At 40.9% G+C, this 25,818-nt stretch overlaps 1 protein-coding gene across 1 annotated transcript; it reads left to right on the top strand.

Moving 5' to 3' along the window:
- Positions 1-595: 595 nt before the first annotated feature.
- Positions 596-24,532, top strand: LOC311065641 (cysteinyl leukotriene receptor 1-like; the record flags this gene model as incomplete). The annotated part of the gene is made up of 5 exons (XM_084086085.1): positions 596-712; positions 18,461-18,758; positions 20,107-20,371; positions 21,938-22,198; positions 24,410-24,532. Exons 1-5 carry the CDS (start codon positions 694-696, stop codon positions 24,530-24,532), a joined length of 966 nt encoding a protein of 321 aa, XP_083942211.1. The 5' UTR covers positions 596-693.
- Between the last annotated feature and the right edge of the window lie 1,286 nt (positions 24,533-25,818).

Raw genomic sequence — 25,818 nt, 5'->3', positions numbered from 1 at the left:
GCTCTGCTAGAGACCCTTATGCTTTCACTCTATAACTTATTGTACCGAATGTTTTCCCCATAGGTATGCTAGAGTTCATGTGATTGAGATGATCTATTTGATAAACGTTTGTCATTATTGTGTTGCAGTTGCTTTATTGTGACGTTTTCTTGTGAAACGGAGGCTGGTTGTCGGGCCAGTGACGCCGTAATAGGGGGGCCAGGGGACTTTTGGTACTGCCTTGTGTCTTGTGCACAGCAAGGCAGAGAGAGGCATTTAAAACAAGAACATATAATCACATAATCCCAGTGAGCCATATTCGGCTATTATATCTCCGTCTAAAACGGGGTTATAATTGGTCTTATAGTGAAAGTTTTTTAGATGTCTAGGCTTAGCCTAGGCGTTGATTAGCTGTTTTTTAAGCGTCTATATATAGACGTCTATATCATAGACGTCATCTCAACGGCTATAATATAGACGGTCTATAAATAGACGCTTACATAAATACTGTAAACACACACGCACACACACACACACACACACGCACACGCACACGCACACACACACACGCACACGCACACACACACACACACACACACACACACACACACACACACACACACACACACACACACACTCGCAGCGGATCCACCCTCTTTGAAAAGCATCCTGCCTGCCCTGTCTTTCCTTTCCTGACTCACACAGAGCAACATCATGATGCTGCACATGAATGGTAAGAAACTTGTTGCATTCTTTTTTTCTTTTTTCTTTCTTTCATGGAACCATGAAAATGAAAGAAGAGGTTCTTGACATCTTTCATTTTCATGCCTCTGCACCGTGGTCAGCATCTCTGCAATGTTGGTGTGTGCCCTTCCTGCTTGGTTTTGTAAAGCCAATGAACCAACCACAAATACTTTATTTGTAGCTAGCTGAGCACATGATGTTCTAAAAGAATAGCAAGGAAATTATAAACAGAAAAAAATAAATTAAAATAAACATTCACTAGCAATAAAAATGTAGTCATGCATTTAGAAGATCTACACTAATATGGAGTAACCACTTATGCCCTATACAAAATCAGATCTATCTGCTATTGTCGCTATTTTTGAATACCTTTTGAAATTTTGAAATGTATGGGAAAATATAAAATACAATTTGGCCAAAATATGTACGCCAGGGTTAATGTGGTTAAAACCAGATGGATCATGACATAATCCTTATGTCATGATCCATCTATTAATCCATCTATTTTACTGCGTTTGCATGATTTTACTGGTCTATAGACAGGTTTCCTGTTAGTAAACATTGAGAGGAATATGACCGCGCAGCTGCGGGGGGAAGCCTATGGGTGCGTTTGGAAATTACGCACCGGAGCACACTCGCCTATTAGTTTGTATTGGCCAGTGCGCTCACTGCCGCTCAGGGCTGTATTTTCGAACGCGCCTTCCACCCCCAGGCATGCGCAGATTGCGCATTCTGCTCTGTGATGACGTCGCTCGGAAACCCGTCTATTAGGTTCCATTTGCACACACTCAGAGTTAAGTAAACACTGAGGATTTGACAGTGTTGATTGGGGGTTCCAGAGATAAATATGGTATGGTCCATTTGTAAGGGTCCATTTGGTTCCATTTGTATACTGAGTTAAAGACCTGTCAATTTGGCGGTGCAGCTAAACACCACAAAGAATGGCTCGCACAGGATGTAGAATTCTGAAACAGGAAATTAAGAATCTTTCTATCTGATGGTCATACTTTCTATCTGATGGAAACCACACGGTTTCCTGTTTTCAGTGAACCGTGTCATCAAATAGGTTTCTGGGTTACACTAGGGCTTGGTTTCAGATAAAATTATCAGAACCTAATTTCGGCCCTTCTCAGGACGTGGTACTAACCCTGATTTCTGGAAACACAGAACTCACAATTTATGCTGTCAAAATCTTTCTAAAATAATAAAAATATAGTGCAGATCTACAAGCCCACAACGCGTCATGTTGCGATGCATTGTGAGCTTTCTATTTTTGCATGACATTTTTAAACTAGGGCTTAAGTGGTTAATCAGACAAACGGATTCAGTTGATAAAAAAAAAACATTCGCATTTTTTGCATTGATTCGTTGATTTAAAAAATCAATAGTTGCAGACTTAATTGGCACCCACTCTTCTCAGGTAAATCAGTTAGATGACAATTACACACAAAAAAATGGTGGTTCTTCAGCTTATTATAGGCACCTCTAATTTAAACATGTTGCACAAAATCATAACTTGCTTTCATCCACTGTCTGCCTGTATGTTCTCAATGTGATATCAGTCCAAATTTTCATGCAGAATCTATAATCTTATCCTACATTATTAATGTTATCATTGTGAAGCACAGTGATAACATTGTAGAAAAACTTTAACCACTTTCAACCTGGCATCACTATTTTGGGCATAGCTTTATATTGTTAAAAATATAATAGTTTCAAAATGTTTCAAACGTCACAATGTGTCACGTTGCAATGCATTCGCTATTTGTTTTACGAATGTGTGTGTGCATATGTACGGGGGTCAAAATCATTTTTTCATTCAAATTGCCTTTTTAAACAATTTTATAGATGGCAGCCTTGCCTTGTTTAAAATACTGTCTGAGAAGTTTATCTCACCACCATCTCACTTCTTCAGGCTACATACTATTAACAATCTCATCTACCCACAAACACCTAATCACAGCCCCCATTTATAAGTTCCTCTTGTAAAAAACGGTTGTGAAAGGAAATGGAATAAAGAACCAGTTCCATTTATGGATCCAATGTAGTTATTATTTAGTCACAAGCTGGTTAATAATTTTCACTGGTTCAATACAGTATAAGTATAAGCCCACAGGCAGACTTAAAGGTAGGGTAAGTGATATCTTTTGGTTAAAACAAAAAGTATTTTGTTAAAAGGTTAAAGCACTATATTCTGATAGTAATCATTGCTATAGAGTGTTTGTTCAGTAACAGGAGTCTCCATGTCTCTCCAGCTCTTTAATAAACATAAAATACATTTTTCGGTAGGTGTCAAAATCTCAGCCAATCAGGAGAAAGTACCCATTTTTAAGCTTCATTTTTATAGTGTTCCAGTTCCAATTTTGTCTGCTCATTTCTTAGTGTCATCACTTCCAATTCCACTTGTTTAATCTATATCCTGATTGAGTTCTCTATCCTGATTGGATAAAATTGGAAATGAAACTGAAACTGAAACGAAAATGCATTTTCTGTTTTATAAAGAGCTGGAGAGACAAGGAGACTCCTTTTACCAAACAAACACTCTATAGCAATGAGTACTATCAGAATATAGAGCTATTTAACACTTATTTTAACCAAAGAAAATCACTTACCCTACCTTTAACATAAAAAAATGAAAACAAAATAGCAGATCTACAAGCTTGTAGAGGTACAAGCATGCACAACATAAAATGTTTCTGCCCAACAGCAATGAAATCTTATCTCATAGTTGACAAACACTCCACTAACAAAGATCAAAATATAATGGAAGCAGGACTTGGATCAGCCCCTATCTGGCTGTGTGTGGGATAACATCCTCAAACAAGTTCATTCCTCTCCCATCTGTGCTCGCCATTCCTTACTTCAATTTAAAGTTGTTAGAGCTTATATTACTAGATTAAAATGATCTAGAATCGGAGCTTAGCTCTAATTGAGACAAATACACTTCACTAATACATAATGTTCTGGCTGTGTCCAAATCTTGTGAAATTCTGGAACGGTGTATTTCATACCTTATCCCAGACTAGACCATGTTAGCATTATTTGGGATCAGTGAAACAGAAGGACTCTTGAGGGATGTGCTGTCTTTGGCGTCCCTCCTCGCACGTCAGTTTTATTCAAACTAAAGGTTTGAGCCGATACGCTCAAACCTTTCAATTTTATTCAAACTAGTACTACAGTACGTCGCACTGCCGATCCGACCAATATAGTTATAGTGTTGGGGGGCTTTGTACAAGATCACTTGTATTTCATTTTGAGAGAACTGATCCCCCAAAAATCATGTTTTTGCATCAAGCGGTTACATTTCGCGCATTTTTGGCGCCCCCTATGGATCAAGGTGGAAATGCTTTTGGGTATTTGTTGAGTAAACCCTCGACATGTGATTCAAATTTGGGATTGACCTGACGTTTCGTTCGTGATTTTTGGCATTTTTGGTAAAACGGGCCCCTTCCACTAACTTTGGAAGCCAATTATGGACGAACCGTGAGGACTATCAAAATTCTGCTTGGAGGTGTTTATCGCATGGGTCCAGAGATCATGTGTACCGATTTTTGTGAGATTTGGACAAAATATGTGGGAAAAGGAGCTAAAAGTGTGTTTTGAAGAAAATTCTAAATGGCGGAAAATCTATCCAGACGTGGCCCAGATAGGCGTGTCCTATATAGGGAGTTGCGTCATGACCCAAGGAATCTAGGGGGAAAAAGATTTTTAGCGGTGCCAGCCGCTCTACATTTGACCGCGTGTGTGTGTCCGTTTGACCGCGTGTGTGTGTCCGTTTGAGCACGGTGTGTCCGTTTCAGCACGGCAACTTTAAACAGCCATAACTCCAGTTTGCAGCATGCTATGGAGTACACATTTTGTACATGGAATAAAACCACCAATAGGGACGAACTGTAATTACTTAAAGCCCCGCCCCCTCTGTCTGCCCGTTGGCTTGGCTTTAAACAGCCATTCTTCCAGTTTGCAGCATGCTACCAAATACAAATTTGGCATCTGGACTTAGACCACCAATAGGGACAAGCTTTAATTGCTGAAGCCCCGACCCCTCTGTATTCTTATTGGCTGGGCTATAAACAGCCATAACTCCAGTTTGCAGCATGCCACCAAGTCCAAATTTGGTTTGTGGACTTAGACCACCAATAGGGACGAGCTGTCTTACTTAAGCCCCGCCCCTCCAGTGGCGCTGTTCAGTAGCCTTGAAATGAATTTACAGGGATTTAAAGATGGAGTGCCATGATATTTTTCAACCCTAAAACCTGATCATAAGGTATTATTATTATGTAAGGATTTTTTTCCAAAAAAAAAGTGTACAGAAATTGTTAAAAAAAATGTTAGTATGTGGACACGCCTCCAATTCATTAAGTATGCCTGGTTCTCACCTTAGCACCTCCTCCACCACCTTAGCACCACCCACCTGTCCTAGTCCCTCCTCCTCCTCATGCCCACACCTGTTGTGTTATGATAATGAGGGGGAGGGTATGTTTTTTGGGGGCTCTGTGATGTCACTATGCCCCTGTTTTTGGATTGGCACGTTTGACTCTCAAGGTTTCAGCCTCCAGGAAAAAAACTCCAAATAGTCAGAGAAGACATGAAACACCATAAAACCACCAGCGGGGGCCTTAATGAAGTTCTATCAACCTCATAGACACATGAAAAACAGAAAAAGTGCAAAACCATGGCACCACCTCTTTAACATTGTTTCTCTAGTTCATATATAGCCCAATTAAATAAACTCATCAAAGGCACCGCTTCCTTCACACAGGGTGTGATTTTTATTCTACGACCTACGTTTCAGTGGTATAGGCCAAAACGTAAAGTGGGCTTTTATAGCGCCACCATGTGGCCGAATGATATATTTTTTTTTTTATAATTTCATACTAAATTATGAACCTCCCCTCCAAGTCTTGTAACTCTAGCCCTTACGGTTTCTGAGAAAAAAATACTTGAATTTGAGTTTTTTAATTTTCCCATTAAAGTGGATGGGGACATTTAATGCACTAATAAATCAATATCAATTCAACTATGTAACCAATGTCTTAGCAAAGTACAAGCACAGGATTCCCGATGAAGCCGGTCATTTTGACATATGGCACAAAATTGGGGGGAAAAAACTGTGGGAGTAGTACGTAAAAATAAAGTTTATCTATAAGAACGAAATAAAGAAAGTAGAGTACTAGTCTGCCCTGCCAAGGCAGAGTGCAGTACAGTAACTACGAAAACAAAAATCACTGAAAAATGGGTACAATTGTACATCTGTTCTTGAGGTAATTGTTTATCCCCCAACATCACAAAGGCTAATTTTACCTTTGGGATGCCCAAATAAGTCGGTGTGTCCAAAAACGTATTTACTGCTTTTTGGCTTGGCAGGGTAGTCTGGTTGCCCTATTCGGGCAACCACACTAATAACACATGCTGTGATTGGCCATAGCCCCAATGACATTTTACTGCTTGTACCTAGGTACTGCTGAATCTTGAGATCTTTACTCAGCTTGTCCAATCACATTCAAGAGCTCTGGGTCCAGATGAAATGGATAAGAGCGAGAATAGAGAGGGAGGGAGAGAGAGAATGGAATTACAGAAGTACGTAACAAAGTGTGTGTCTCTCAAACGGGAATGGAACGGTAGGCCAAAGACATCATGTGTTTTTTTGTCTTGCAAGTGTGTGTGTGTGTGTGTGTGTGTGTGTGTGTGCGCGTGCGTGCGTGCGTGCGTGCGTGCGTGCGTGCGTGCGTGCGTGCGTGCGCTCTCGTGCATGCACTCATGTGTTATACCTTACCTTCTTTGTCTCATTTTCTCTCTCTCTCTCTCTCTCTCTCTCTCTCTCTCTCTCTCTCTCTCTCTCTCAGTACGTTTTAACAGCGGGCGACTCTCGGGCGATCGCCGGGCGACATCGTCCAAAAGATAAAGAAAATCCATCTTTCATCGCCCCCCCCGCCCACTTCGCCCGATCGCCAGTAGTTGCCGGCTCTCATAGACTTTCTTTATCTTTTGGACGATGTCGCCCGCGATCGCCCGAGAGTTGCCCGCTGTTAAAACGCACTGTCTCTCTCTCGCTCTCTCTCGCTCGCTCGCTCGCTCTCTCTCTCTCTCTCTCTCTCTCTCTCTCTCTCTCTCTCTCTCTCTCTCTCTCTCTCTCTCTCTCTCTCTCTCTCTCTCTCTCTCTCTCTCTCTCTCTCTCTGGGCATGTTGTCTACTGTGATGATAGTCTCCTTGGGTCAAATGGAAATAGCAATTTTTATAAATGCTTCACCTATGAAATATAAAAGTGCATCTCAAAACCAATGTCAGTGTAAATAAGATTGTGGTTTTACATGCATGGAGCAACAGCATTTCACATTGACTTCCACTTCAGCAGGCATTTCCTGGTATTCCAAGTATTGCTGTGTTTAGATAAAGGGGTGTAGAGAGAGGGAAGGACAAGCAACACATGACTCCACTTGGATTTGAACCAGTAACCTTCTGGTTGCAAGTGCTGTATCTAAACCAATGCACCACAGAGGTTCTCACTTGTTCTGTTAACTTAGCCTGCCAAAGTTTGTACTTTTTTCCCTTTAAATTGAGCACCGAAGTCCTGACGTCACTGACAGTAGAGGGCGCATTCCGCAGGTTCATGGCTTTACTTTTAGTATTGATATCCTCATTGGGGAATCTTAGATCGCTTCATATAAGAACTGTATTCCAAAAATAAACACACCACCCTGGCGTTTTTACTCATATAGATATGATGCATCGACTGAAGGTGTAAATGTACACATTTACCCAAAGAGTAACACAATATAAACACTAGAAATGAGTCAAACAACCCAAAGACTACATTTCCCATGAACGCGGCTGCTGTGGGGACAGTGATTTCAGACCCGGAAGTAGTAGTAGTTGTGTCCACAGTAAGATGAATTATAAAAAGTGTGAATGGAGTTTCTAGGTGAAAGCGTTGTTTGAGGTGCCTAAAAACAAATCTTTGAAATGTTTCATAGGTTTAGAAATGTACTCCTCTAAAAGTTTTGGCACCTCAAACAACGCTTTCACCTAGAAACTCCATTCACACTTTTTATAATTCATCTTACTGTGGACACAAATGCTTGAACCTTTTACTTTAAAATGTTTTGTAGTTTTTGAGATATTTAACTTTAAGCGCCCAATGCATTGTCAATGGCAATGGATATAGAGCACCGAAGTCTGATGTCACTGCCAGTAAAGGGCCAGTAGAGGGCGCTGTTCCAGGGTTCTATATCCATTGCCATAAACGATGCAGAGCCACCCCCCTGACAAAAACGCCAGGGTGGTGTGTTTATTTTTGGAACACAGTTCTTATATGAAGCGATCTAAGATTCCCCAATGAGGATATCAACACAATAAGTAAAGCCATGAACCTGCGTAATGCGCCCTCTACTGGCAGTGACGTCAGGACTTCGGTGCTGTTTTTAAAGGGAAAAAAGTACAAAAATTTGGCAGGCTAAGTTAACAGAACAAGTGAGAACCTCTGTGGTGCATTGGTTTAGATACAGCACTTGCAACCAGAAGGTTACCGGTTCAGATCCAACCAGGACAGTTTTCCAACTTTTACCTGACTCTTGCACCTTTATCTGATCTTTCACTGAAGAGCGTGCAAGAGACCAGAGAAAGTATGTACCATGGTGGAGCAGTGGTTAAGATTCAGGCCTTGCATACTGAAGGTCCTGAGTTCAAATCTCGCAAGGACATCTTTCTAACTTTTACCTGGGGCTTTTACCTTTATCTAATCTTTTTTCGTTTCGGTAAAATTTTACCGAAACGAAAATTACCAATCAACTCTAAATTGCCTGAAACGTACTCCTAACAGGTTTTTGGGGGGATGATTTTGGCCTCCACACTTAGTGATTTTTTCGGATTTAATTTTCGTTTCGGTAGTGACAAACTTTCGTTTCGGTAGTGACACAATGGTGAAAAAATAAATGTATTTGTCTTGTTTGTTGCTCAAGTCAAGCCACCAGGAAGGCTGTATTTCTTGGCCAACAGTTAGCTCAATGGGTTGAGACGCAGTATTCATGATCCAGAGGCCATGAGTTCAAATCCCACTGGTGTCATTACTGTGATGCTTCCCTTTGCAGACTAACTTCTAGAAAAACAAGTTAAAACCACCAGGAAACCTGTAACTCTCAGCCAACAGCTTAGCTCAACTGGTAGAGCGTCTGTCCAATAACATGACTTGACTTGAGTGGGTTCGATTCCCACTCGAGTCAGGTGTCTCCGGTAACTTGGGGCAACGGATAAATTGACTGATATCCTTAGTGATGCTTCCCTTTGCAGACTAACTTCTAGAAAAACAAGTTAAAACCACCAGGAAACCTGTAACTCTCAGCCAACAGCTTAGCTCAACTGGTAGAGCGTCTGTCCAATAACATGACTTGACTTGACTTGAGTGGGTTCGATTCCCACTCGAGTCAATTGTCCCCGGTAACTTGGGGCAACGGATAAATTGACTGATATCCTTAGTGATGCTTCCCTTTGCAGACTAACTTCTAGAAAAACAAGTTAAAACCACCAGGAAACCTGTAACTCTCAGCCAACAGCTTAGCTCAACTGGTAGAGCGTCTGTCCAATAACATGACTTGAGTGGGTTCGATTCCCACTCGAGTCAAGTGTCCCCGGTAACTTGGGGCAACGGAAAAAATTGACTGATATCCTTAGTGATGCTTCCCTTTGCAGACTAACTTCTAGAAAAACAAGTTAAAACCACCAGGAAACCTGTAACACTCAACCAACAGCATAGCTCAACTGGTAGAGCGTCTGTCCAATAACATGACTTGACTTGACTTGAGTGGGTTCGATTCCCACTCGAGTCAAGTGTCCCCGGTAACTTGGGGCAACGGATAAATTGACTGATATCCGTAGAATAACTTGTAGGAGTGTGCTGGTTCAAATCCAGTTCAACACAGGACCGAGCGGTCCTGGGTTCGATTCCCACTAACGTCAAGTCCCCGGTAAATTGGGGCAGCGCATAAATTGACTGATATCCGTAGAATAACTTGTAGGAGTGTCCTGGTTCAAATCCAGTCACCAACTTAGTAACTGAAACCGAATCTGGCCCTACTCCTCGTCCTACTCCGGGCCCTACTCCTCGTCCTACTCCGGGCCCTACTCCTCGTCCTACTCCGGGCCCTACTCCTCGTCCTACTTCGGGCCCTACTCCTCGTCCTACTCCTCGTCCTACTCTGGGCCCTACTCCTCCCCCTACTCTGGGCCCTACTCCTACATCTCCCACTACATCTCCCCCTACTCTGTGCCCTATTCCTACTCCTCCCCCTAGTCCTAGTCCTCCCACTACTCCCCGACTATATTCCCTCTTTTCTCTACCCCTACTCTACTCTGCCCACTACTCTACACACCCTCTATCTATCTCAGTAACTGAGACCGAATTGGCCAGATTTGGTTTCAGTTACTAAGGTGGTGACTGGATTTGAACCAGGACACTCCTACAAGTTATTCTACGGATATCAGTCAATTTATGCGCTGCCCCAATTTACCGGCGACTTGACGTTAGTGGGAATCGAACCCAGGACCGCTCGGTCCTGTGTTGCACTGGATTTGAACCAGCACACTCCTACAAGTTATTCTACAGATATCAGTCAATTTATCCGTTGCCCCAAGTTACCGGGGACACTTGACTCGAGTGGGAATCGAACCCACTCAAGTCAAGTCAAGTCATGTTATTGGACAGACGCTCTACCAGTTGAGCTATGCTGTTGGCTGAGAGTTACAGGTTTCCTGGTGGTTTTAACTTGTTTTTCTAGAAGTTAGTCTGCAAAGGGAAGCATCACTAAGGATATCAGTCAATTTATCCATTGCCCCAAGTTACCGGGGACACTTGACTCGAGTGGGAATCGAACCCACTCAAGTCAAGTCAAGTCATGTTATTGGACAGACGCTCTACCAGTTGAGCTATGCTGTTGGCTGACAGTTACAGGTTTCCTGGTGGTTTTAACTTGTTTTTCTAGAAGTTAGTCTGGAAAGGGAAGCATCACTAAGGATATCAGTCAATTTATCCGTTGCCCCAAGTTACCGGGGACACTTGACTCGAGTGGGAATCGAACCCACTCAAGTCAAGTCATGTTATTGGACAGACGCTCTACCAGTTGAGCTATGCTGTTGGCTGACAGTTACAGGTTTCCTGGTGGTTTTAACTTGTTTTTCTAGAAGTTAGTCTGCAAAGGGAAGCATCACTAAGGATATCAGTCAATTTATCCGTTGCCCCAAGTTACCGGGGACACTTGACTCGAGTGGGAATCGAACCCACTCAAGTCAAGTCAAGTCATGTTATTGGACAGACGCTCTACCAGTTGAGCTATGCTGTTGGCTGAGAGTTACAGGTTTCCTGGTGGTTTTAACTTGTTTTTCTAGACGTTAGTCTGCAAAGGGAAGCATCACTAAGGATATCAGTCAATTTATCCGTTGCCCCAAGTTACCGGGGACACTTGACTCGAGTGGGAATCGAACCCACTCAAGTCAAGTCATGTTATTGGACAGACGCTCTACCAGTTGAGCTAAGCTGATGGCTGAGTGTTACAGGTTTCCTGATGGTTTTAACTTGTTTTTCTAGAAGTTGGTCTGCAAAGGGAAGCATCACAGTAAAGACACCAGTGGGATTTGAACTCATGGCCTCTGGATCATGAACAATGCGTCTCAACCCATTGAGCTAACTGTTGGCCAAGAAATACAGCCTTCCTGGTGCTTTGACTTGAGCAACAAAGAAGACAAATACATTTATTTTTTCACCATTGTGTCACTACCGAAACGAAAGTTTGTCACTACCGAAACGAAAATTAAATCCGAAAAAATCACTTTAAAAATCATTTAACTTTCTTTTCGGTAAAATACATTTTACCGAAACGAAAATTACCAATCAACTCTAAATTGCCTGAAACGTACTCCTAACAGGTTTTTGGGGGGACGATTTTGGCCTCCACACTAAGTGATTTTTTCGGATTTAACTTTCGTTTCGGTAAAATAAATTTTACCGAAACGAAAATTACCAATCAACTCTAAATTGCCTGAAACGTACTCCTAACAGGTTTTTGGGGGGACGATTTTGGCCTCCACAATTAGTGATTTTTTCTGATTTAACTTTCGTTTCGGTAGTGACAAACTTTCGTTTCGGTATTGACACAATGGTGAAAAAATAAATTTACTAAGTCCAGAGCTCGATGAATGTTAGGGACCAAAATAAGTCACTACAAAGTACTACCAATCAACTCTAAATTGCCTGAAACGTACTCCTAACAGGTTTTTGGGGGGACGATTTTGGCCTCCACACTTAGTGATTTTTTCGCATTTAACTTTCGTTTCGCTAAAATACATTTTACTAGGGATGTCCGATATTATCGTCCTCCCGATATTATCGGCCTCCCGATATTATCGGCCGATATTAGCATAAAAATTGATATCGGGAAAATAAATAAATGATTTTTTTTTTTTTTTTTTTTTTGGCTTTATAAATAAGTTACAGGAGTTCTTACTGTATATGGTGTGTGTGACATGAAATTTGAGCTTACCCTAATCACAATAATCCCCGCATATATCGGTATCGGTTGATATCGGTATCGGTAATTAAGAGTTGGACAATATCGGTATATCGGTTATCGGTAAAAAAGCCAATATTGGACAACCCTACATTTTACCGAAACGAAAATTACCAATCAACTCTAAATTGCCTGAAACGTACTCCTAACAGGTTTTTGGGGGGACGATTTTGGCCTCCACACTTAGTGATTTTTTCGGATTTAACTTTCGTTTCGGTAAAATACATTTTACCGAAACTAAAATTACCAATCAACTCTAAATTGCCTGAAACGTACTCCTAATAGGTTTTTGGGGGGGCGGTTTTGGCCTCCACACTTAGTGATTTTTTCGGATTTAACTTTCGTTATGGTAAAATAAATTTACCAATCAACTCTAAATTGCCTGAAACGTACTCCTAACAGGTTTTTGGGGGGACGATTTTGGCCTCCACAATTAGTGATTTTTTCGGATTTAACTTTCGTTTCGGTAGTGACAAACTTTCGTTTCGGTAGTGAAAAACTTTCGTTTCGGTAGTGACACAATGGTGAAAAAATAAATTTATTAAGTCCAGAGCTCGATGAATGTTAGGGACCAAAAAAAGTCACTACAAAGTACTACCAATCAACTCTAAATTGCCTGAAACGTACTCCTAACAGGTTTTTGGGGGGACGATTTTGGCCTCCACACTTAGTGATTTTTTCGGATTTAACTTTCGTTTCGGTAAAATACATTTTACCGAAACGAAAATTACCAATCAACTCTAAATTGCCTGAAACGTACTCCTAACAGGTTTTTGGGGGGACGATTTTGGCCTCCACACTTAGTGATTTTTTCGGATTTAACTTTCGTTTCGGTAAAATACATTTTACCGAAACGAAAATTACCAATCAACTCTAAATTGCCTGAAACGTACTCCTAACAGGTTTTTGGGGGGACGATTTTGGCCTCCACACTTAGTGATTTTTTCGCATTTAACTTTCGTTTCGGTAAAATACATTTTACTAGGGATGTCCGATATTATCGGCCTCCCGATATTATCGGCCGATATTAGCATAAAAATTGATATCGGGAAAATATCGGTATCGGTTTTTGAAAAAAAAAAACTTTTTTTTTTTTTTTTTTTTTTGGCTTTATAAATAAGTTACAGGAGTTCTTACTGTATATGGTGTGTGTGATATGAAATTTGAGCTTACCCTAATCACAATAATCCCCGCATATATCGGTATCGGTTGATATCGGTATCGGTAATTAAAAGTTGGACAATATCGGTATATCGGTTATCGGTAAAAAAGCCAATATCGGACAACCTTACATTTTACCGAAACGAAAATTACCAATCAACTCTAAATTGCCTGAAACGTACTCCTAACAGGTTTTTGGGGGGACGATTTTGGCCTCCACACTTAGTGATTTTTTCGGATTTAACTTTCGTTTCGGTAAAATACATTTTACCGAAACTAAAATTACCAATCAACTCTAAATTGCCTGAAACGTACTCCTAATAGGTTTTTTGGGGGACGGTTTTGGCCTCCACACTTAGTGATTTTTTCGGATTTAACTTTCGTTATGGTAAAATAAATTTACCAATCAACTCTAAATTGCCTGAAACGTACTCCTAACAGGTTTTTGGGGGGACGATTTTGGCCTCCACAATTAGTGATTTTTTCGGATTTAACTTTCGTTTCGGTAAAATAAATTTTACCGAAACGAAAATTACCAATCAACTCTAAATTGCCTGAAACGTACTCCTAACAGGTTTTTGGGGGGACGATTTTGGCCTCCACAATTAGTGATTTTTTTGGATTTAATTTTCGTTTCGGTAGTGACAAACTTTCGTTTCGGTATTGACACAATGGTGAAAAAATAAATTTACTAAGTCCAGAGCTCGATGAATGTTAGGGACCAAAAAAAGTCACTACAAAGTACTACCAATCAACTCTAAATTGCCTGAAACGTACTCCTAACAGGTTTTTGGGGGGACGATTTTGGCCTCGTGATTTTTTCGGATTTAACTTTCGTTTCGGTAAAATAAATTTTACCGAAACGAAAATTACCAATCAACTCTAAATTGCCTGAAACGTACTCCTAACAGGTTTTTGGGGGGACGATTTTGGCCTCCACACTTAGTGATTTTTTCGCATTTAACTTTCGTTTCAGTAAAATACATTTTACCGAAACGAAAATTACCAATCAACTCTAAATTGCCTGAAACGTACTCCTAACAGGTTTTTGGGGGGACGATTTTGGCCTCCACACTTAGTGATTTTTTCGGATTTAACTTTCGTTTCGGTAAAATACATTTTACCGAAACTAAAATTACCAATCAACTCTAAATTGCCTGAAACGTACTCCTAATAGGTTTTTGGGGGGACGGTTTTGGCCTGCACACTTAGTGATTTTTTCGGATTTAACTTTCGTTATGGTAAAATAAATTTACCAATCAACTCTAAATTGTCTGAAACGTACTCCTAACAGGTTTTTGGGGGGACGATTTTGGCCTCCACAATTAGTGATTTTTTCGGATTTAACTTTCGTTTCGGTAGTGACAAACTTTCGTTTCGGTAGTGACAAACTTTCGTTTCGGTAGTGACACAATGGTGAAAAAATAAATTTACTAAGTCCAGAGCTCGATGAATGTTAGGGACCAAAAAAAGTCACTACAAAGTACTACCAATCAACTCTAAATTGCCTGAAACGTACTCCTAACAGGTTTTTGGGGGGACGATTTTGGCCTCCACACTTAGTGATTTTTTCGCATTTAACTTTCGTTTCGGTAAAATAAATTTTACCGAAACGAAAATTACCAATCAACTCTAAATTGCCTGAAACGTACTCCTAACAGGTTTTTGGGGGGACGATTTTGGCCTCCACACTTAGTGATTTTTTCGGATTTAACTTTCGTTATGGTAAAATAAATTTACCAATCAACTCTAAATTGCCTGAAACGTACTCCTAACAGGTTTTTGGGGGGACGATTTTGGCCTCCACAATTAGTGATTTTTTCGGATTTAACTTTCGTTTCGGTAAAATAAATTTTACCGAAACGAAAATTACCAATCAACTCTAAATTGCCTGAAACGTACTCCTAACAGGTTTTTGGGGGGACGATTTTGGCCTCCACACTTAGTGATTTTTTCGGATTTAACTTTCGTTTCGGTAAAAAAAAAATTACCGAAACGAAAATTACCAATCAACTCTAAATTGCCTGAAACGTACTCCTAACAGGTTTTTGGGGGGACGATTTTGGCCTCCACACTTAGTGATTTTTTCGGATTTAACTTTCGTTTCGGTAAAATAAATTTTACCGAAACGAAACATTTTCCTGATTTTTTTGGGTAGTCTAGAAAATTGGAAAAATGCAAAGACATTCTTTGATTTTTATTATGGGATGAAAGATTTGAAAAAAAAAACTATTTTGAGCTTTTCTCAGTGTCAGTCCCAAATCAAAAGAAGCAAAAATACTAAGGAGAATATCAGAAAAATGGAGCATTTTCCAGATTTTTTGGTGGGATAGAAAATTGAAAAAATGAAGCAATACGATACGATACGATACGATACAACTTTATTGTCAGCTTTCACCGAAATTTGCTTTGTGTCCATGACGTCACCGTTCAAGATACAGGCAGGACATACACAATACATTACACAAAGTACATTACAGGACATACATCACAGAAGCAGACAGAAACAAGCAATGTTTTATTTAGGTTCTGAAACGAAAATCAGTAAGATAGACTTGAGAAGTGAATTCGAATTGAATCTCAGATTATACTAAGATACCTTCACAGGCCTATGGGATTTTAGTATAATCTGAGCTTCAAATTGGAAGTGAATATTTGAACAATTGAGCAATATATAATTTGGGGTCTGAAAGGAAAATCAGTAAAATAATTGTTTAAAAAGTGAATTGGAATAGAATGTGAGATTATACTAAGATCCCCTGACCCTACTAGTCCTACATACTTACGCCTAGAAACCCCATTCAAACTTTAAAATGTTCATCTTACTGTGAACAATGTTTGCCTGAAAACAAATCTTTGAAATGTTTCATAGGTTTAGAAATACTCCTCTAAAAGTTTTGACACCTCAAACAACGCTTTCACCAAAAACTCCATTCACACTTTTTATAATTCATCTTACTGTGGACACAAATGCTTGAACTTTTTACTTTGAAATGTTTTGTAGTTTTTGAGATATTTAACTTTAAGCGCCCAATGCATTGTCAATGGCAATGGATATAGAGCACCGAAGTGTGACGTCACTGCCAGTAGAGGGCCAGTAGAGGGCCCAAGACTCAAGACCCAAAAGAGTCTTGAGTCAAACCTGTATAATGTAAAGCAGGCTAAAATAATTATGTCAACAAGGCAGGGATGTTAGCTGGTATTATTATTATTATTATTATTATTATTATTACCCTTATTAATATCACTGATATGCAGCCACAGCCATTCATGGCTAGTTCCTTGAGTTTTTGATATGCAAATCACAATGGCAGTATTTGATTGTTCTGTGAAGGTGGGGGGTTCTTTCTGAAAGAACTCTGTCTAGCTAACCTTTCACAGAAAGAAATTCAAAAGTGCTGGAGTATATTTAACTTTAAGCGACCAATGCATTGTCAATGGCAATGGATATAGAGCACCGAAGTCTGACGTCACTGCCAGTAGAGGGCCAGTAGAAGGCGGTGTTCCAGGGTTACTGTGGACATGTATGCTTGAGATTGACACAGTGGTTCTTACTTATCATGTTCACTTGCGTGCTATTCACTGAAAGATTAGATAAAGGTAAAAGCGCCAGGTAAAAGTTGGAAAGAAGATCTGGCTGGATTTGAACCGGGATCCTTCTGGTTGCAAGCCCTGTATCTAAACCACTGCACCACAATGGTTCATACTTATGCTGTGCACTTGCGTGATCTTCAGTGAAAGATTAGATAAAGGTAAAAGCCCCAGGTAAAAATTGGAAAGATGTCCCTGCAGGATTGGAGCTCAGGGCCTTCTGTATGTAAGGCCTGTATCTTAACCACTGCTCCACCATGGTTCATACTTTCTCTGGTCTCTTGCACGCTCTTTAGTGAAAGATCAAATAACGGTGCAAGAGTCAGGTAAAAGTTGGAAAACTATGCTGGTTGAATTTGAACTGGGAACCTTCTGGTTGCAAGTCCTGTATCTAAACCCTTGCACCACAGAGGTCCTCACCTGGTACATTGACTTGCGTGGAATTTTCTGAAAGATTAGATAAAGGTAAAAGCCCCAGGTAAAAGTTAGAAAGATGTCCTTGCGGGATTTGAACTCAGGACCTTCAGTATGCAAGGCCTGAATCTTAACCATTGCTCCACCATGGTACATACTTTCTGCGGTCTCTTGCACGTTCTTCAGTGAAAGATCAGATAAAGGTGCAAGGTAAAAGTTGGAAAAATGTCCTGGTTGGATTCAGGGGCGGACTGGCCATTTGGCGTACCGTGCAAATGCCCGGTGGGGCATTTGCATTTTAATGTTTTCGCTCCCGTTTTAGGATTATTACGGTCATTTCCGGGTCGCGCGGCCCAATTATTAGTTACGTTAATGTTTGGGCTGGGATGCTTTCCAGCAGGGGCCTCAGTGCGGCTGCAGAGTTCATGTGCAGGGCTGGGCTGAAACTGTGAAACGCCCCCGCCCCCCCCCGTTGACAAAACAGCCCGGGGGGTGGTGGGCCGGTTTGGACCAAAATGCAAGGGCTGAATTGTGGTCCCAGTCCGGCCCTGCTCCAGCTGCAATCAAACCAGAGAGGTTGCAACTACAATATCGTCTCTGTCGGGTGGAAACGTCCAAAACTGTTATTTTTCCGGATTCAAATTCAAAAATAGCAAAAGTAGCAGATCGACAATAATAATAATTTAGTACCCTTTAGTTGTTATTGAGTAGTTGACACTGTACACTGGAAAATATGCAGGTACATTTTTTTTTTTTTGAATTATGCTCTTCATGGTGTGTGCAGCGTTCGCAGTTTTGTACGGCGAGATTGTAATCTCTGCAGAAACCTCAAATGGGTACGCCTCCAATCTGGCTATGTGATTATTTTGTTTAAAATGTCAGACAACCTCCACACAGACAAGGCTGCAACTCCCCCCCCCCCCCTGCTTTGGTCAAGGGTACCTACTGACCCCCAACCTATGATGTGTCTCCTCTCTCTCCTCCTCTGTTCTCTCCTCGCTCCTCCTCATCTCCAGGTTCTGCAGGTATTCCAGGCATGGCAGAGAACGGCTCCGTACCGTGTGAATCCATCGACGACTTCCGTAACTACGTCTATTCCACGGTCTACTCCATCATCACCATAGTCGGTCTGCCTGCGAACGGCTTTGCCCTGGTGGTCCTGATCCGGACCTATCGGCAGAGCTCTCCCTTCCACATCTACATGCTGAACCTGGCCGTGTCGGACCTGCTGTGCGGCAGCACGCTGCCACTGCGCGTCATCTACTACGTCAACAAGGGACAGTGGAACCTGGGCGACTTCCTCTGTCGGTTCAGGTGAGTGTACTACTGTCATTGTGCCGGGGTACCAGGGTGTGCCTGGGGTGTGCCTGGGCCTGTACCACAGGTTCTCCGTTTCTCCAGGTCACGCCATACTTGGCCCAAACACTGTTTAGGGGTCTGCCATGACAATGGTCACACCAGGCGCACTGATGCTCCAATCTGCACCAAAATTGACACAAACACTGTTCAGGTGTCTGCCATGAGAATAGTCACACCAAAACTAAATTGTACATATAAGGTAGCCTGGGACCAGACGAATCTGCGAGTGCAAAAAAAAATTGCGCTCTGGGATATAGTAGCTACGCCAGGCTAAGGGGCACTACAGCAGTGTTACAGCAGTGTTTAACACTTTAATTGGCCATAATATATATACACTATATTCAAGGGCCTTCAAATCTAATAGTTAATATAAATGGTTCTTTAACCTGTTAAACCCGTTAAAACCTGTGTCATTTTCGATTTCTTTAGCTATTCAAAAATAGCAGATACACAAGCTCCTAGCGTGCCACTTCGTGCCGCACTATGAACTATATATATATGAGGTGGTGCCATGGTTTTGCACTTTTTCTGTTTTTCATGTGTCTATGAGGTTGATAGAACTTGTGTTTTATGTCTTCTCTGATTATTTTGAGTTTCTTCCTGGAGGCTGACACCTTGGGGGTCAAACGTGCCAATAGAAAAACAGCGCTTTAATGACGCAGTAGAAATATACCCTACCCCTCATTATCATAACACAACAGGTGTGGGCATGAGGAGGAGGAGGGACTAGGACAGGTGGGTGGTCTTGTAGGAGGATGTAGAGGGAGTGGTTCAGGTGGGAGGTGCTAAGATGAGAACCAGGTATACTTAATGAACTGGAGGCGTGTCCACATAAAAACATAATTTTAACACTTTCTGTACACTTTTTTGAAGAAAAAAAATCCTCTTTATGTAACCATAATACCTGATGATTATGTTTTGTGGGGGGGGGAAATCACTGAAAATCACGGCACCCCGTCTTTAAATATATAGAATATATCGTTTTTAAAACGAACATTTTTAACTAAAATCTTTGCTTCTGTGGGGTCTCTGGAACAAAATATTTTGAGATGGGGGTCCGCGGCCAAATACATATCATTTTGGGGGTCCTTGACATGAAAAAGTTTGTGCACCAGTGATATAGCAACATACGATTTTCAGAAAACTGGCAACAGCATTTGTAGAATCGACCTCAGGTCTTAATGGGTTAAAGAACCTTGGTCTGAAAGATTCTTTCTGGAACCAAAAATGGTTCCTCTCTGAACTAAGAACACATTTTGGTTCCAGTTGGCACCTTAATGTTTTTGTGTGTATCTCTACGTAGCTCCTACGCCCTCTACGTCAACCTCTACTGCAGCATCTTCTTCATGGCCGCCATGTCCGTCACACGCTTCGTGGCCATCGTGTTCCCTGTGCAGAGCATGCATCTGGTGACGCAGTGCCGTGCGCGCCTGGTGTGCGTGGGCATCTGGGTGTTCATCTGTGTCACCTCCTCGCCCTTCCTGATGACAGGACAATACGTGCACCTCAAAAACAACAAAACCAAGTGCTACGAGCCGCCCGAACAGGACGGCCACATCAGCAAGCTGGTAACTGATTGATTGATTGATTGATTGATTGATTGATTGATTGATTGATTGATTGATTTATTGATTGGTTGATTGATATTTGTATCGCCAAAAATGAAACCCACAGACACACTTAACCATTTTCACTTTAAAAAATATTAGCAAAAATGTCCGATCTGCGATGTGTTGCGATCTTGTAGGTTGCATATTTTCGCTACTTTTGCACAACACTCTTGTAGGATGAAATAGGGCATTCATTTAAATACAATTTGTATGGCAAAGTATAACTCGAGCTAAGGACTAGGGAGCTGTTCTCACATTAATTTCCTTTTCTAGCGCGAGTATATCAACAATCTGGCTGACTATGGTCGATAGGAATATTTTGGCAATTGGCATTTCGCACAAGTTTATGTCTTGAGATATTATGCTAGAAACAGATCTGCCAACTCCACCTGTTAACTCCATGTGATAATGATTTAGAGAGAGAATTAGAAAACAGCTGCTTATCCTCTGTTCTTTCTAAAGTTGTTAAAGTTACAATCTCGCATGCTTACAGTCACCTCTCGCGCGAGTGTAAATACTATACCGTTGGAAAATAAACAAATGAAAACAGTCACTTATCAGGCAATACCAGAACATTTGCTGCCAAGGAGAGCATGTGAAAACGGTCTCTCCCATTGCCATTTCAGCAAGTTATGCTAATTATTTTGCTGGGAAAATTCTAGCTCTGAAGTGAAAACACAGCTTAATACTCATTATGAGATGTCACCATTTCTGTCTACTAACTCTGTGTTGTTGTTTTTTTTTTTTTACTATTATTAATGCAAGACCAAAGTTTCTCTTTCAGCATGCTAACCTTCCAGAAAGAGAGAATTTGTAGTTTCTATTCGCTTGTTATCCCCATAGATGATGTCATGATTCTTGGGGGTTCAATGAGGAGATTGTGTGCACATCTAATACCTGTAGGCCAGGTGCTATATATCAAGACAGGAATCAAGCTAAAGGTTAAAAACACTGGGTTAAATCTCCCAAACACTTTTATTACTGGTGCAATGTTTCGACCATCTAGGACTTTGGCATATGTCATGATTCTGAGGGGAACATTTGCCAAAATATTTTAGTACAGTTGCAACTCAGTTCCGTTTCACTAAGAATAGAGGGTTTAACTCTTTAAGACCGGGAACGCGTGTCATTTTTAGATTTCGTTGGGCTATTCAAAAATAGCAAATACACAAGCTCATAGCGCGGCACAGAGTTATGTGCTTGTTGAAAAATCATGAAAAGCTGTGCAAATATTTGTTTTTTTTTGGCAGACATTTGTAACTCAAATCTTTGCTTCTGGGGGTTCCTGGAACTAAATATTTTACGAATGTTTGCTTAAAAAAATATATAATCCAAGATTTCACCACAAATGTTCATGATTTTTCAAAAATAGCAGATCTACAAGCTCATTGCACGCCATTCGGTGCCGCGCAATGAGCTTGTATATCTGCTGTTTTTGAATAGCCAAACGAAATCTAAAAATGATCCCGGTCTTAATGGGTTTAAGTGGTGAAAGATCGACCTAATCAAGTTTATTGTATGTAGGTGATTCTGAACTACTTCTCTCTGGTGGTGGGCTTCATCCTTCCGTTCCTGGTCATCCTGCTGTGCTACGCAGGCATCCTCCGCACGCTGCTGTCCCGCAGCGTCACGGGGCACGGGCAGAGCAGCGACGGCACCAAGGCCATCCGCATGATCGTCATCGTCATGCTGGTCTTCCTGGTCAACTTTACGCCTTACCACATCCAGCGCAGCGTTCACATCAACTGCCTCCCGGCATGGGCCGGCGCCAGCTGTGCCGAGAAGGTAGAACTAGCGGAGAATCAAGTACAACTGAGTACTGTCCTTAAGTAGTAATTTTGAGGTATTTTTTTGTTACTTGAGTATTTCCATGTTTCAATATTATAAAGTCAGAGGCAAATATTGTACTTTTTACTCCACTACAATTACTTGAAAACTTCAGTTACTTTTCAGATTTGGATTATTATTGCAAAACGTACAATAAGCATTTAAGGCTTTGTCAAAGTGGCGGCCCGCGTGCGTTTTGAGGCCCGCGGAAAGGTCCATGGTGGCCCGCAAAATACTTTTAAAAATAGTAAATTGATACTAGTAACTACATCTAACAGACATATAGTCGCTCAGTCGCAGTTTGCATTGCCTTGCTGTGCATCCACTCGCTGCTACTAGGCTGCAGCGAGTACCTCTGATGGCCCGCTGTAGAGAAGCATTGTCTCTCCCCAGCTGTGGAATGTTCTGGCTGATTGGCTCGTTAACAGTCTATTCAACTACTAGTCGAGTAGTAATGGCAGCTATACCCTCTGATCCTCACACAGGAGTCAGCCTAGCACGGACATGTATTATCTCTCTCTCTCTCTCTGTCTGTCTGTCTGTCTGTCTGTCTCACACGTACACACACGCACACACACGCACACGCACGCACGCACGCACGCACGCGCACGCACACGCACACGCACACGCACACACACACACACACACACACACACACACACACACACACACACACACACGTATAGTAGTGCAGTGTTATGGAAACAAGTACGACGCGCGAACGGGGGAAGCGAACGCAGCTTGAAAATGACATTGGCATGTTGGTTAAAGCAAAGAGATGTCAGGTGTCTGGAAGCAGCAAGTGATTTAGATGAAATTTCATGCTGGCTACACCATGTAAATTTGCCATTTTGGATATTTTTGAAAATATAATAATGGTAATAGGTAGTTAGAAGCATTAATTATGTGTTAAAAACGTATAAATGTATCAAAGCTGCTTCTTTTATTTCTCAGGAGCTTGCCCAGTGAAATCCTCAGTGTTAATTGAACTCAGAGCGTATTTAACCCATTCAATCCGGGAAAGCATCTGTGTCATTTTAAGATTTATTTGGCTATTTGGCTAAAAATAGCAGATCTACAAGCTCATAGTGCGGGACTCAGTGCTGCTGCCGCACTATGAGCTTGTATATCTGCTATTTTTGAAAAATCATGGAAATTTGTGCAAGTCTTTAGCCTACACATTTTCTAAATCCTAAGAGTTTTCTAAAACACTTATGTTGCTATAATATGTGGTTCTCTAACTTTTTTATGTCAATATTATATATATATATATATATATATATATATATATATATATATATATATATATATATATATATATATATATATATATATATACACAGTATGCGTTCCCGGTTTGAATGCTCCTTACAAATTGCATTTGGTTTTTAATGTCAATAATTAAAGTAGCTATTCTTCTTCATAATAACATGTTTTTAAAGGTGATATGCTGTATTTAGTAGCAGTGACTGAGACAACAGACTGAAAAACAATGCTGTATAACTGAATGCGTGTGAGCGCACATGCGCGTCCGCAACTGGTTTCGGCCCACATCAAGTCACCATTTGACCAATGTGGCCCGGACCCCAAAATGAGCTCGACACCCATGCCTTAAATTTTAAGCCATTGTTTATACTTCATACATATTCGAAAATAGTCGATCTACAAGCTCACAACATTTCGTATTGCGACGTGTGATCTTGTAGATCAGCTATGTTCCAAAGATGTAGACACATAAAATAAAAAAAAAGGAAAAGAAAAACCTAAATGTGACATTCTGCATGAATGAGTAATTTTACTTTCGGTATTTCAAGTATATTTTGATGCCAATAAGGTTGTATTTTTACTCAAGTAAAATTGTTGAATACAGGCCTGCTACTTGTAACAGATTATTTCTACATTGTGGTATTACATTTAAATTAAGTAAAAATTATAACAACAAAAAAAACACATCTAAAGCACTTCTTCCTCCATCTGGCAGGTGGCTATTAGTTTGGGGTGTATAACTTTAAATATCAATTTCACCACTTTTGCAGTAAAATATTTGTATACAACAATCCATTTCATGTATGGGAGGCCATAGAGATGAGGAAGAACAATGTTGTGTTTGGTCCTAACTCCGGGAGGGGTATCTCGAAAACTAAAGCCCTTTTTGGCTGTTTGTCACAGGCCTATATGCAGAAGACGGTGGTGGTGACGATGTGCCTGGCCGCGGCCAACACCTGCTTCGACCCGCTGCTCTACTTCTTCTCCGGGGAAGGGTTCCGCACTCGCTTGTCCTCCATGCAGTGATGTGTTCTACCGTGGTACGCTGTATACGCCAGAGGTGGGACAAAGTCCCTATGTTGCAAGTCCAAGTCGAGTCTCAAGTCTTTGCTCTCAAGTCCCGAGTCAAGTCCAAGTCAACACAGCCAAGTCCCAAGTCAAGTCCAAGTCCTCAGCTTTTTGTTTCGAGTCCCACACAAGTCCTTAGCATTTTGGTTCGAGTCCCACACAAGTCCTAACCTTTTGTTTCAAGTCCCAAACAAGTCCTAACCTTTTGTTTCGAGTCCCAAACAAGTCCTAACCTTTTGTTTCGAGTCCCAAACAAGTCAAAATGTTAATTCAAGATATGTAAATATTTACATAAATCATGAGCAGTTTTCACAATTTGCATTTGTTTTAAAACATGGGTTCTTCCAGGCCAACAGAACGCAGATACTGTACTTTTAATTTTCTCCTTGAGGACAGGGTTTAAAAGGGCCCTTTTTAAAGAATATAATGTAATTTTGTACAATCTGTATGGTAGAGTATGTTACTACAATATAACTTATACAATCAGGGTGGTTGTATTTTGTCTCCCTGCTCTTCTATTGAGACATTTAGATAATGTCAAAGGCCATGTCTCACCTAGACACAGGATCTGACACAAATTCAGTGTATCCTCTGATCAAGCAGGCAGGCTCTATTATCACGATGGTGAAATTTCAGCACTTGCACTGGAAACCGCGTTCAAATCCGGGGTAGAAGAGGAAATGTATATAGCGCTGAAGTGGTCAATGTATGTTTTGTATTAATAACCAAAATCTACAAAGTAATTGGTACCTAAAGTTTTCAAATAATTGTAGTGGAGTAAAAGTAGGCTAATATCTGCCTCTCATATGTAGTTGAGTAGAAGTAGGTAGCTGATATATTGCACTTTTACCTTAGCGCTAGGTATACTCTTGGTTGCTTGTTTTTTGCAGAAAATGCACTTAAGACTTCTGGTGATTAGTAGTTTCGTTCCCTACCTATGTTGAATGCACTTACTGTAAGTCGCTTTGGATAAAAGCGTCTGCTAAATAATGTAGAAGTAAAAGTACTGAAGATTGCAAATACTTCAGTAAAGTAAAAAATAAGTCAAAATTGTACTTAAGTAAAGTACTTGAATAAATGTACTTAGTTACTTTCCACCACTGGTTATAGTTTGCACTTAGCATGCAGTAATGTTAATGTGAAGTATAGGTCTTGCCTTGCATACTGCTTTTCTCGTCTTGTCTATCTTTAAAACCGAAAGCTATAACTGCTGGAGTTGACATTTTATTCCACCGGGCTTCAGT

The sequence above is a fragment of the Gymnoscopelus microlampas genome (genome assembly GCF_963454915.1).
Source record: "Gymnoscopelus microlampas genome assembly, chromosome: 18".
NCBI lineage: Eukaryota > Metazoa > Chordata > Actinopteri > Myctophiformes > Myctophidae > Gymnoscopelus > Gymnoscopelus microlampas.
Note: the sequence above shows the minus strand (reverse complement) of the source record. Positions and strands in the feature narration are given on the sequence as shown.